Source organism: Pecten maximus, chromosome 15, assembly GCF_902652985.1.
Source record: "Pecten maximus chromosome 15, xPecMax1.1, whole genome shotgun sequence".
In the NCBI taxonomy this organism is placed as follows: domain Eukaryota; kingdom Metazoa; phylum Mollusca; class Bivalvia; order Pectinida; family Pectinidae; genus Pecten; species Pecten maximus.
In genome coordinates this window covers 31,338,879-31,353,316 of record NC_047029.1, presented here as the reverse complement: position 1 = coordinate 31,353,316, position 14,438 = coordinate 31,338,879, and the positions used below count along the sequence as shown (strand labels likewise).

General features: G+C 36.7%; 1 protein-coding gene across 2 annotated transcripts in view; it reads right to left on the bottom strand.

The window, feature by feature from the left end:
- The window catches only part of LOC117343429, a 57,046-nt gene extending 44,858 nt beyond the window's left edge, over positions 1–12,188 (bottom strand). For both annotated transcript variants that reach the window (XM_033905770.1, XM_033905771.1), the window contains exons 1-5: positions 11,943–12,188; positions 6,704–7,209; positions 5,267–5,443; positions 3,982–4,102; positions 2,069–2,235 (exon numbers count right to left, since the gene is read on the bottom strand). In XM_033905770.1, the coding sequence (XP_033761661.1) occupies positions 2,069–2,235; positions 3,982–4,102; positions 5,267–5,443; positions 6,704–7,209; positions 11,943–12,072 (1,101 nt within the window). In that variant the 5' untranslated portion in view covers positions 12,073–12,188. The remainder of the gene's footprint in view (positions 1–2,068; positions 2,236–3,981; positions 4,103–5,266; positions 5,444–6,703; positions 7,210–11,942) is intronic.
- Between the last annotated feature and the right edge of the window lie 2,250 nt (positions 12,189–14,438).

The window sequence follows — 14,438 nt, the reverse complement described above, 5'->3', positions numbered from 1 at the left end:
AAAAAGTTGGTAAAAAAAGTGTATTGCATGGTTATAAATAGACCTCAAGGGGAATCCCTGCCGTATATCACTTTGAAGCTTGAATGGTGCATCAAGTTCATCAGAGTCAAGCACTCTGGAGACCTAGTTACGACGTGACGCTCCTTGGCAAAATGGACGAAGCAGGGGCAACAAATGACCAAAAACATCACAATTCCCATCGCTCAGAGGAGAGGAAATTAAATCCATATCGGATAACTCGGATTCAGCCAATACAAAAGGGCCACAATGACATCGGTGAAATTACTAAGGGAGTATCTGACCTCGAAAAATCGTTCAAACCAATTTGATGACACACCATGTATGAACAGTTCAATCATTCCATGTTTACAATAGTTTCGTTATTAAATTATTCTTGAAAATAATGTTTCAATTTAGCATTTTACATTAAAGAAACAAGAAAATAAATCTTGTTTTTGTTTGAATGTTTCCATTTTTTAAATTTTCAATAAAAAAAAAAGTAATGATAACAGTAAAAGACTAATAATCAGAAATAAAAAAAAAATTTAAGCAATTGTAGCATTTTGATTTCAGTCTATACATGGATATATCAACCTTACCAAAATCTTATAATTACATCTTTATCTAAATTGTTCAATACATACTTTATTTCTATTAGCCATTAAACATTGTTTCAATATAATACATGTACGCATTTTCCAAAATGTTACTGTTATGTATACCAAATCATTGTCACCATTGATGCTCTTCTCAAAAAATGATATTGTGCTGCTGTAAAACCGTATATTTAATGCAAAAGGATGAATAAAAAGATTTTAAAACTGAAAATCTTATAATTGTATATTAATTTGATGTTGTATCTATTGGTTGTCTGTTTGGTTATGTATTTAGAATCTGTGATAGAGAGCAGCAGTCAAACTTAGCCTGATATTATCCACTTTCCTTTAATGAAGTAAAATAATTTCCTATCCGAGTTTAACTTATTTTTTGTCCCACTGGAAAACATCATCAGATTTAAAGAAAAAATCAACTCATCTTAGTTAGTCATCTTACAGTACATACCGTATTTATTCTAATAAACGCCCCCACCCTAATAAACGCCCCCCCACCCTTTTTTTGGAAAGAAAATTCCTCAATTCGAGAAAAAGAACTTACCGTGGCACATCCACGTGTGTCCAGAGGTAATTATTTAAAGGATATCCAACATAAAACTAACACAAACCACAAAACAAAGTTTCAGTAACGATATACACACTACCACTATATCGTATCAACAAACGTTAATGTCCCGGGCTGTCATACGCGCCACTGACCTCGCTGTCATCATCACTTCCGGTGGATTCACTTTCACTTTCACCGAGTTCAACTGCACCTCCCATTAAATTTTCCAGTACATCCTCAGCTTCCTGGACGTCAATATTTTGGAATTTTACTGACCTTCCTCCTCCCTTACAGCGTTTTGATGTTTTAGAAATGTTTTTTAGTTTTTGTTTGTTTTGGCACCAGTCCCGCACTCGTTTCCGGTCAACCTTAAACACAGTAGCTGCCGCATGTTTTCCCTTTTGCTCGGCGTAGTTTACAACTTTCATTTTGAAACTTACTTCATATAACTTCACTTCAAACCCGACATGATTGATAGCAGATATAATAAACTACAAGTGATGAGAGTAAACTGGATCGTGACCGGTTTATGACGCAATTTAACACACTCGACCCCGTGTTTCAAACAATGTATATGTTGTACGTAATGTACAACTACCGTAAGTATAAATAACAAAGTTTATGTTTCTTGCAATTTCATACACAAAATGTTTGTCACTTAGTTTTACAATGTTTTGGATACATATACACATGTTTTATGGTGTGAAATGGGTACATACAACATATCTCACAACTTACCGACTCTGAAATTTTGATCTCCATTAAACGCCCCCCCCTTGGAAAAATTTCACGCCCCCGGGGCGTTTATTAGAATAAATACGGTATCTTTGGGCTTTCTATGGTAAATTTTACATCTTGGGAAACAGATAACATGCTTCTCCTAACAGGTTACAGGAGAGAAACTTACCGTGCAATGTAAAAAGTTATCTGTCTTTGACACAATGTCCTCGGGAGTGTAATCCCTCTCCTCCAGTGGAATCTCTTCTTTTATATCCAAATCCATCCAGTTGTCTTCATCGTCTCTCTCCGGCAGAGGAACAGGTTCAACCTTGATGTCTTTGGTTTCCTCTTTAGCTGAAATAGGTCCAAACAAAAAGACAAATTGTAGATCATTCTCATAATATCATATTAGTGTTAGATAGGTGTTAGCTCACAAGTTATACAAAGCAGCTGGAAACCAATTAAATACAATATATATATGTGAAGGAAAAGCTAAAGTTCCTTTAAAGTTTTTAATATTTTTTATTTTCCTACCCAGTCACCCACACATATTTATCTTTAATTACAGGTGCTCGGTTTACAGACAACACATATCGGTAAATTAAACTGACCTACAAACTGACCTACAAGATGGCCATCCATGTCATATGAGTCTTTCTTCAGTAAAATCACAATGCATGTGACACCATGACATTATGATTATGGATGATAATAAATGATAATGGATGATAATGGGCGATAATGAGCGATAATTGGTGATAATGGATGATAATGGATGATGATGGATGATAATGGATGATAATGGGTGACAATGGATGATAATGGGTGATAATGGGTGACAATGGGTGACAATGGGTGATAATGGATGATAATGGACGATAATGGATGATAATGGATGATAATGGGTGATAATGGATGATAATGGATGATAATGGATGATAATGGGTGACAATGGGTGACAATGGATGATGATGGATGATAATGGATAATGGATGATAATGGATGAAGATGGATGATAATGGGTGATAATGGATGATAATGGATGATGATGGATGATAATGGAAGATAATGTGATAATGGATTATAATGGATAATAATGGGCGATATTGAATGTTAATGTATGATAATGTGTGACAATGGGTGATAATGTGTGACAATGGATGATAATGGATGATAATGGGTGATAATGTGTGACAATGGGTGATAATGTGTGACAATGGATGATAATGGGTGATAATGTGTGACAATGGGTGATAATGGATGATAATGGGTGATAATGGGTGATAATGGGTGATAATGTGTGATAATGCGTGATAATGGATGATAATGGATGATAATGGATGATGATGGATGATAATGGATGATAATGGATGATAATGGATACTAATGGATGATGATGGATGATAATGGGCGATAATGGATGATAATGGATGATAATGGATGATAATGGATGATAATGTGTGATAATGGGTGACAATGGATGGTAATGGATGATGATGTGTGACAATGGGTGATAATGTGTGATAATGGATGGTAATGGGTGATGATGGATGATAATGTGTGACAATGTGTGACAATGGGTGATCATGGAAGATAAAAGATGATAATGGATGACAGTATTGCTAATTAAAAGCATTACATATCCACTATTGGCCCCAGCTAAAAATAGTAACAGTGACCTTGACTTTAATGCAAAAACCCTGGAACTCCTAACTTCATATGTAGCTACTCACAATTAAGTAACATAAACGTCTCCAACATACCTTGAAGCATGGCTGAGAAAAGTGCTGAAAACTGAGTGGACAGACAGACAGACAGACAGATAGACAAACTGGGAGAAAACCTATGGTCCTCCGGGTTTCACGGGTAGCTAGGGGACTGATAAATCATTATTTTTCAACACTTTCAATCTTAAGAAACTTAAGCGGACTCGACCATTCATTTATCATGGGAACTCCAACATGATCAGTAGGGGTAAAAAAATTAATCATGGAATTTTTCAGATTCTTTTGGTACTTGTACTGTACTTGTATCATTGTTTTGAAGGATTTTTTTTATCTTTATATCCAACTTTTTCAGTCTGTTCTTTCTTATATATACCTGATTTAGTGGTGACAGTGGTGAAAGGGCCCTGTTCCTCTGAAATCTCCCTCTCTTTGTTACTCTCCGCTGCCATGAGATTCTGTGTGTGAAGCATACCCCTGGTATGTTTATAAAAACTCTACAAAAAAAAACACCAACAAATTTTGTCACAGTTCAATCCAGAATTCAGAAAAAAAGTCCATTTTAAAAATAAGAATCAAAGGTATGTAATAGCTGTGTTAAAAGCCCAGAGCAAAGACTACAGTCCTCTAATGTATCCAAGTACTAAAGGCAGGAGCCAAGGAGAGAGCACCTATCTATAACCTACAAAGTTATGTTTATCAGTTACCAGGACAACCTATCTATAACCTACAAAGTTATGTTTATCAGTTACCAGGACAACCTATCTAACCTACAAAGTTATGTTTATCAGTTACCAAGACAACCTATCTAACCTACAAAGTTATGTTTATCCATTACCATGACAACCTATCTAACCTACAAAGTTATGTTTATCTGTTACCAGGACAACCTATCTAACCTACAAAGTTATGTTTATCTGTTACCAGGACAACCTATCTATAACCTACAAAGTTATGTTTATCTGTTACCAGGACAACCTATCTTACCTACAAAGTTATGTTTATCTGTTACCAGGACAACCTATCTAACCTACAAAGTTATGTTTATCTGTTACCAGGACAACCTATCTAACCTACAAAGTTATGTTTATCTGTTACCAGGACAACCTATCTAACCTACAAAGTTATGTTTATCTGTTACCAGGACAACCTATCTAACCTACAAAGTTTTGTTACCAGGACAACCTATCTAACCTACAAAGTTTTGTTTATCTGTTACCAGGACAACCTATCTAACCTACAAAGTTATGTTTATCTGTTACCAGGACAACCTATCTAACCTACAAAGTTATGTTTATCTGTTACCAGGACAACCTATCTATAACCTACAAAGTTATGTTTATCTGTTACCAGGACAACCTATCTAACCTACAAAGTTATGTTTATCCGTTACCAGGACAACCTACAAAGCTGCTGTCAGACAAGAATTGATTACAATATTTGTAACTCATGCCTGCGTTTGTGAAGGATTGATTACGATATTTGTACCTCACGCTTGCGTCAGTGAAGAATTGATTACAATATTTGTAACTCATGCCTGCGTCAGTGAAGAATTGATTACAATATTTGTAACTCATGCTTGCATCAGTGAAGGATTGATTACAATATTTGTAACTCACGCTTGCGTCAGTGAAGGACTGATTACAATATTTGTAACTCACGGTTGCGTCAGTGAAGGACTGATTACAATATTTGCAGTAGGACGTATCTTCGTCATCATCATCATCATCATCTTCTTCTTCATCATCATCTTTCTTTGCTGTTTCTTTTTTCTCAGATTCTTCAATCTCTTTTAATTTTTGTTGATGTACTAGACCACTTTGATGTTTTTCTAATGCCTGTATATGCAAAAACTGAATGTTAAAACCATGTCGTCAATGTATCAGCAGTTATTTGTAATTTTAAAATAAGCTTTGAGAAACATATAACACTTAAAATTTTGCAAAATTGGAAATGAGAAATTTCAAAAAGCATTGGAAGTCGTAGCAGTTTTTTAAGATGAAAAATTGGTAAAAACTAAATATTTTTTATATTTAATTGGTGTCTTAAATGAGTTAGTTACAAAGCATTTGAAAATGAAATACAGTGTAGAACAATGTTTCATAAATTCAAATATGGAAAATATTGAGTAATTGAATTTTTTTTTTTTAAATTAAAGTTATTCACATATACTGATATAGAAATATGCATAATTTCAATTTCTAGTTTTTGAGAACATACATTATAAAATGACTTATTAATTGACCCAAAAAAACAATAATTAATTTTACTTCATATTTTCAATATTAGATGCCCAGGGGACCTCAACAGTCATCTGACCACAAAACATCATGGTTTAATGTAATTCTACTACTAGCACCTTAAAATTACCACTGATTTTCAGCTCAGTGGCGCAAGCCAAACTAGTAAAGTTTACAGAGTGTTTCAGCTCAGTGGCGCAAGCCAAACTAGTAAAGTTTACAGAGTGTTTCAGCTCAGTGGCGCAAGCCAAACTAGTAAAGTTTACAGGGTGTTTTTAAAGATGGCAGACATCATGGCCATTTGGAGTTTGGACTTGCCAGAGTAATAGAACCACTTGGTCATCACCATCTGAGGGATAATTCCTGGCAAATTCAGATCAATCACCACAATGAGAAGTGTGACTACCATGTTTAACTTTTGTTCAGGTCAAAAGGTAAGAACGCTTTGTCTACTACCCTTCCTTAACATATCCTCATCAAAATTTTGAGCTCACCAGTTGAACTTAAATAGAAGTCAGAAAAAATCTTTTCCATGATGGCTGCCATGGCATCCATCTTGGATTTCACATCAGTCCTAAAAATTACAACACTTGGTCAGCATCATGTCAGGATGTCAGGATCATGTCAGCATCATGTCAGGATCATGTCAGGATCATGTCAGCATCATGTCAGGATCATGTCAGGATCATTTGTTGTAAGTTTCAGATCAATCCCAAGAGTGAAACTTGAGAAAAAGTTTGAAATGTGAATAGTTTACCCAAATCTAATTACAGGCGAAGCACGATAGGTCATAGCCAAACCCTTTGAGCTAGTTGGTCTAATAAATTATGTTTTTCATAACCTAACATTAACACATACCTCTGGGCTGATGAATAGCATGTTGCAAACTTCACAGAATTTACGGACTTTTTTTTTCATATTGCCAGTGCTTTTATTTGAATCTTCTTCCATCATTCTTTTCTTCTGATTACTGTTGTCTGATTCTGGCCCCAAATTCTTTGTTTCTTCAGCCTTGTCTTGATTGCTCGATTTGTCATCTGCTGAACTGTGTCCTTGCTGATCATATCCACAAGGACCGACAGTTGAATTCTGTTCTTGGTAGGATTCAGGAATCTCATCATTAATGAATTCATTACTTCGATGAGCTGACATTGGGTACTGACGAGTCACCTGGTCTGTATAATTAGATGGAGGGAATAGAGATGGTCGTGGTGCTCTATAACGCAGATGTGCACCTCTGGCCATTTCAGTTCTTTCATATTGGTAAGAATCTGGCAATTGATCTGTGGAATCTGACCATCTTGATTTTCTAACTCTGGGTGGAATCGCATATGGCCCCTCGTTATATCTTTCATGACCAACACCTATATCAACACAAGAAAATATGTTGCATAATTATATTTCATCACATTGACATTAATGTTTGTTTCCTGGGTTTATCACCCTGTAAACATCCAGGGTCATTTTGAGCCGTGGTATCCTTGTAGTAGTTGGTGACTACCTCACTGAACAATATACCGGTGGCTCATCGCATGCCATCCAGACAGCAATAAGCACAGACCAACATGGTAAGGGAGTGGCAAACTACATACTTCGGATTTTCACCTGAGATTATGTGGCCAGCATTCTAACTTACTGAACTAGCATGGCCCTCTTTACTGACATTATATATATTACAGCCTACCTTTTTTCCATTTCAGCAAATCAAAACAAATGAAGAAAACATAGTTTTGCATTAATAATAAAATGTGTCCATGACAATTGACATTGTTGTGTGATCATGCTAGTGCTGTATCAAATGGTTTTAGGTTGAAAAGATATAAAGATTCCCCTCAATCCAATGCCTACCTGCACTGAAAGTACTCAGGTCAATATATGGACCAAAGGGGTATCATATATTCTCCCATGTAGGAAACAAAACAAAATTTGTTACATTGTTTGTGTATTTGTTAAAAGATAAAACTAGAACCAATCTTACAATCATCTGCAACTGGAAAAAGAGTAGCTATAGGTAGAATAGTCAATCACAACATGCTCTGGATAAATTGATTACAATATGAACTGGTTTCGCCCAAAACTCCACCAATTGCAAGGATGGGACCATTGAACCTCAGCTGGCTGGTTTGCTGTTCTGCTGAATGAGTTTATATAATATTACAGGAAATTCCCCCTATGGTGACCCTAAAACTATATCAATGTACACTATTTTCAAAATCTGCCACACTATATATCTATCTAGCTACTTCCCCATTTCAAGAGCTTTGAACAACCAAATTTCTATCTCCAAAAAAAGCTTTCCAATTATCTAGCTTCCAAATGGAGTTGTCAACAGCACAAATTGTAACAGGAAATGAAAACGAGTAGTGTGCTTCCACCTAGGACCAAACCCATAACCTTTTGTTTGCCAGTCCATGTTTCTAGTAGTCTCTACTAGGGCATGCAGTTTACTTTTTTTTCCACCTTGACTTTAAGCGTTTTCAGAAGTCAAATAGTAATCATTTCTCAGGGGTCTGAAAGATTGCATAATATTAAATATCTTTGTGCCTTCAACCCCAAGAATCAAATATCATTTTGATGACTCAAATAGGTACGTATACTCTCAAAGATCTACTGGAAGTCTTTTCTACCGACTAAACTTGGTATGTACTGATACGTAGATACAGAATTTACAATCAAAACCTTGTGCATACGTCACACACCATCTATCTAGTGTTATTCAGGTCACAGAGAAGTCCAATCCTAATTATATAAAAAGAATATATAATTTCACTATAATACAGAAGCGGTATTCCACTTTAATAGCTTTAGTCATAAGTGGTGGGCCGATCATCGATTATAATAACAAGCTTAAGAGGCCCATGGGCCTTAACGGTCACCTGAGATTTGAAATATTTCAGTATATTTAATTGACCCATTTTCGCCCCACCCATCAGTCCTTGGGGTCAGTCAGGGCCAATATGTGCATATCATTAAGCTGTCACCCCATGCTAATAATTTTAAGAAATTTAGAATAAATTCCAATAGAAATAAAACAAATGATTGTCAAAAATATGAATTCCCTATATAAAATATGAATTCCCTATATAAACTATAGCAAAGTTTACCCTGTCCCTAGGGGCAAACTTGAGACCCCAGGGTCATGAAATTCACAATTTAAGTAAAACACCATACAACCCTTCCTTCTATGAAAAGTATTTGATTCTATTTTATATAGGTATTGAGAAGAATTTTGAAATTTTAGTCGATTTGACCCTTTTTAGCCCCACCCATCAGCCCCTGGGGGTCAGTCAGGGCCAACATATGCATACCATCAAACTGTTATCCAATGCTGATAATGTTGACCAGGTTAGAATGAGTTCCAATACAAATCCAACAAATAATAGTCAAAAATGTGATTTCCCTATATAAACTATTGTAAAGTTTACCCCCTCCCCAGGGGCAAACATGAGACCCCAGGGTCATTAAATTCACAGTTTTGGTAAAGCACCATAAAACCTTTCCATCTATTAAGAGTGTTTGACTCCACCATATCTGAGAGTAGAGAAGAAGATTTTTGAAGTTTTAGTCAATTTGAACCATTTTGGCCCCACCCCTCAGGCCCCTGGGGGGTGGGGACCATATAATTCACAATTTTGGTTGACCTTCAGCCATAGTAACTTTCTGCCAAATTTCATTGAATTGAATTGAAGAAGAAGTCGAAAATGTAAATAGTTTACGGACGCACGACGACGACGGACAAAAGGCAATTAGAATAGGTCACTTGAGACTTTGTCTCAGGTGACCTAATTAATCGATTTTAAACATTTCTAGTGACATCAATCATAAAATCCAAAAATTGATAAGTTAATTTTCCGTAGTGGTTTCCAGTTTTCCAGAATTAATCTTTGATATTGTTTTCTTGATAATTTTATAAGTCAACAGGGTCCCACAGGCGCTTGTTTGACTGGTTGTAGTAGCACTTTTAAAAGTGTCTGACTGTCGCATGCATGCATGCTATACAAAAGGCAGACAAGTTTGTTTGTTCAATTAACTAGGTATATGTATCAGCTTGCCAAGATTTGGTGTTTATGTTTATGTTTAAATGTAAATATGACCTTGAGTTGACAAATGTCAATGTGTCAGCACTACACACACGTAGAAACAACAAAGATAACTTGTTATATTAAATTCAAAAATTAATTATTTATAAATTATAAGGGGTAAAATATATAAAAATAAATGTTGTATTTTTTTCCTTTTCGCGCCATTGCGCACTGATTAGGGTAATTAGGCCGCCCGCGACCTACAGCGCCATGCCAAAAGTATTCGCAGAAAAATGGCCGCCGTTTTAGTGCGAGTTGTCTCGCTTGGAATTAAGAAGCGCTTTTTGAAAAAAAAAAAAAAAAATTCACCTTCAATACTTGGTCAGGTGCCCCTTGGAATGTATACATGCCATTACTCTCCTGGGAATCGAATTAAATAAAGTTTGCACATATTCCGTGGATAAATTTCTGCCATACAGCGAGTATAGATTGGAACAACTGATCGGGAGTGTTGATTTTGGCGGCCTGTTTTTGAAGTTCCATTTTGATTTTGAGCTAAATATTCTCAATAATATTGATCAATGTCCAGTGATTGAGCTGGCCAGAACATGCCGAGGATACCGTTTTCATGTTTCCATCTTTCCACTATATGGGCTCTATGGACAGGGGCATTGCCATCTTGAAAGATATATCTTTGGTTAGCAAAATGACGGGCTAAAACTGGCCATAAAGTTTCATCTAATATGTCTATATATTTTTGAGCATTTATATTTCCATGTACATGACACAAAGTTCCAGGTCCAAACCAACTGATGCATCCCCACACCATAACAGAAATCGTCCGTCCCCTTCCGACACTCATTCACTCACGACGGTACGCTTCATTGCCGATCTCCACACGTAAACCCGGTTGTTTTGTCCAATCACCACCTGGGATTCATCACTGAATATCACTTTTTTCCGTTGTTCATTTACAGTCCATTGCCGTTTTTCTAAACACCATGTCAGTCGCTTCTTTCGGTTGACATCTTTTAAGACCATGCGTTTCCGCACAACACGACAGAAAATCTTATTTTTATGAAGAGTACGTTTAACAGTTCTCTTACTCACATTTTCTGGAACATTTCCAATGTTAAATTGAAGGGCGACATCTTTTAAAACTTTTTGACGGTCATTTTTTACCATCCGCAAAAAAACGTAATTCACTACGCGTGGAAAGATTTTTTGGTCTTCCCTATCGGCAAGCGTTTTTGGTGCTTCCCCTTGAATTAAAATTCTTTAAAATTGACCTACATGTAGACTCGGGTATTCCTAACAATCTAGCAATTTCACTTACTCCATGTCCTTCCCGTTTTAAATCCACAATGACTTGTTTTTTTACCAGGAGACAACTCGGCTGACTTCCGACCCATGTTTATTTACGTCTGATGACAGCTGTGCGATGACACACAGACGACAGAAACTGATGTCACGGCACGTGCCATTCTTCCACGATAACGCAGGTGTTCATAAAATTAACGTCAGTCGCGGATTGACAAAGAATGATCCCAAAACGCAACGGCGATAGCGCCACATTGAACAACATCGCAACCGTTTCTGCAAATACTTTTGGCACGCCGCTGTACATAGTTAGCAATATGGTGTCGATTCAAGTATGAAATTTTGACTAGCGTAAAGCGAGGGTCTATACGGACGGAATAAAACACCTAGACGGGACTAAATGGGTGTTCTGGGGTAAATAAATATCTCATTTATCCATACATATGTAAGGTAGTTCATGTCACACCCGATTTTATGGTATTTGCACCAAATTCTTAGCGACACCAAACGGTGTCGGATAATTCCACGTTTTCATATAGTAGTGCGCTCTGGCCCTACACCATGGTGACAGGGCCAAAGGAAACTCGGGCTATATTTTTAGTAACAAAAACTGTCCATGGTCTGCTTTTAATTTAGGATTTATCTTTACATTAAAAAAGGCTATGTTTATGCCATCGATATATGTGTCTATTTGGCTCGCATGTTCGTCAATTAGTTAAAATCTCAAATATTTGTGGCAAATAAACTGTACAAACCTGCTTCATATTCGTGGTAGCCATATGCATGGGCTCCTCTTGTTGGTCTGGGGCCGTGGAAATTTGGCCTGTCACGTTGTAGAAATGGTGGCCTGTTGAACGGGGGACGTCCTCTCCAGCTTGGATTCATTTTGGGGAAACGATACGACTGTCGTTTGAAAGTAAATACGATATCTATATCAACAACCCCCCACCACTCTCGTTAGTGTGCATCGCATCCTCCATTGTAGTTGAGTAATTATGAAACGCGTTGGCCGATTGGCTAAAAGTGAGGAGTTTTAAAACGCACTCGGCGATTGGGTACTAGCGGTTATATAATTGCGGCCAGAAAAAAAATTATGGATCGGTCACGCCCGGTAGTAGTAAGGTTCTCCAGTTGGACCGGTGTTGTTCGTGTATGAAATAAAGACTGGCCCGGTGATTTTATATTGTTTTCAGACAAGCCTTGGCAAATACTTCCAATATATGTATTAACATTTACAGGTCCGTCAATATATATATACATGTATGTTTGAAATATTTACTTGGGCACATTGGACCCGAATCGCTCACCTGCTATCCAGCGATCCTTTTTATACACAGTACAAAATGTAAACATAATTAAGAACAAGTGTATCAGAGACCAGAAAGAAAACGTGTCTTTTAAATATTTTGGCCAATTCAACTCTTTCAAAATTAAATTATGGTCAAGGTCATTGATTCATTCATATGTAACAGAGCGCATGATTCAATTAAATTTTAAATCACTGCCTCCGCTAGGGATCGAACCCGGGACCTCTGACTTACTAGTCTAACGCCCAACCGATCAAGCTAAAGAGAAGATCTCTCTAGCCGAGCGGTATATTTGTGGTAGGAGTGGGAAAATTCACGGCCAGACCGGGGTTCGAACCCGGGACCTCCGAACACTAGCCGGATGATTGACCCGGTCCAGTTCCGCTACATATTAATATTGCTGCTAGTATTTACTAGGTTAACACATACATATGCTACAAACCAAATATCAAGTTCCTGTGCCTCTCGATTATTAAGAAGAAGTCTTTTAAAGGTTTTATCCTATTAAATAATTCTCGTGACCTTGAATTTAGGTCAAGATCGTTCATTTGAACAAACTTGCTAGCACCCTACCGCAGCATGAATTGGAAACAGGATTTGGCACAAGCTATTTTGAAATCATGTCCTTACAACAATAACTCAAAGCAGCAGACGATTATTTGAAATTCAAATACATAATCGAAACATGTTAAATCTTCAACTGGATTCAATGCCGTAAATGGAGCTATAGGGGCATCAGATGGCCTAATGAAACCTACGTAAACACACCCAACGCATCAAGAACATTATAGAAAAAAAAATACAACATTTTAACGTCTTGAAACCGCGGGTTTCGTTCCGGGTTTTCCAGCGAAACAGCTATAATTGTATCACAACGATTTTTCCCGTCGTTGTAATATTTTTGTAGAATATATATAAAATCCAAAGATGTTAAAATACGGTCCAAGATATAGTATTTATTACACTAAACTTTCTAGGAGTCGGCAGGCGATTTACGGAATATCCGAAAATCGACCAGTACAGTCCGAACTCTAGGTTCTAATTAATTTTACAAAACCTTACACATAGTATTTAAGCTAGAGTTAATACAAATGATTGACAGGTGGCATTTTAGTACTCAGATGGTCACATTTCAGACAGGTGAGATAATAAGCTTAATTGACCTTTGTCCGAGGCTAGGTGTCATACCTGGCCAGACCAGTTAATTAACTAATTAACATCAAAAGGTAAATGTACATACATATTGCGCGGTTTAATCCGATAACAATGAGAAAAGGGGAATTATACATATCACTTTCAAAAGACAGACAGCTGGTTGAGATATAATTAAATAATTTGTAAGTGTAACATTTTTACAAAGAGAAATTAGACGACGAAGAAATCCAAAATAATGGAAAATGTAAAATGTCTAATAATGTTTATATTACAACCAATTTCATAAAATTCACTATGAAATATCCCTCCGGCTCCTGTAAAGTCGCGTCCCGCGACTTGTTTAAAATCTATCTTAGCTGTCCACTACTGTATGTCTAAAGTTCGGCCGGAAGTTAACTGTTCGTTGCTCCAAAGATATGCGCGATCGTTGCTGTCGTGAATTGTTATTTTGTGTTTGACCATGATATCCACTAAGCTGATTTTGTAGGCTCAAAATCACCCGTTGTTTCTGTTTGACTTGCTCGTCCTTCTCCGAAATCCTCCATTTTAAATTTGATAACTGTCTACTTGTTTGTTCTTTTTCTTTGGCTGTTATGTGAAGGCTGTTTATTGTCTCGTCCTTGCTCTTCATTATTTTCTTTCTATTATCCAAAGCTTTTTCAAGTTCTTTTATTTGGGACACGTAATTGTTGATGGTGACACTTTTTAAACGCGTACATTCCTCTTCTAGAATTCTGTTTGTTTCTTCAAGCTTCGCGCACTTTACAGAAATAGTCGAAATTGTTGACT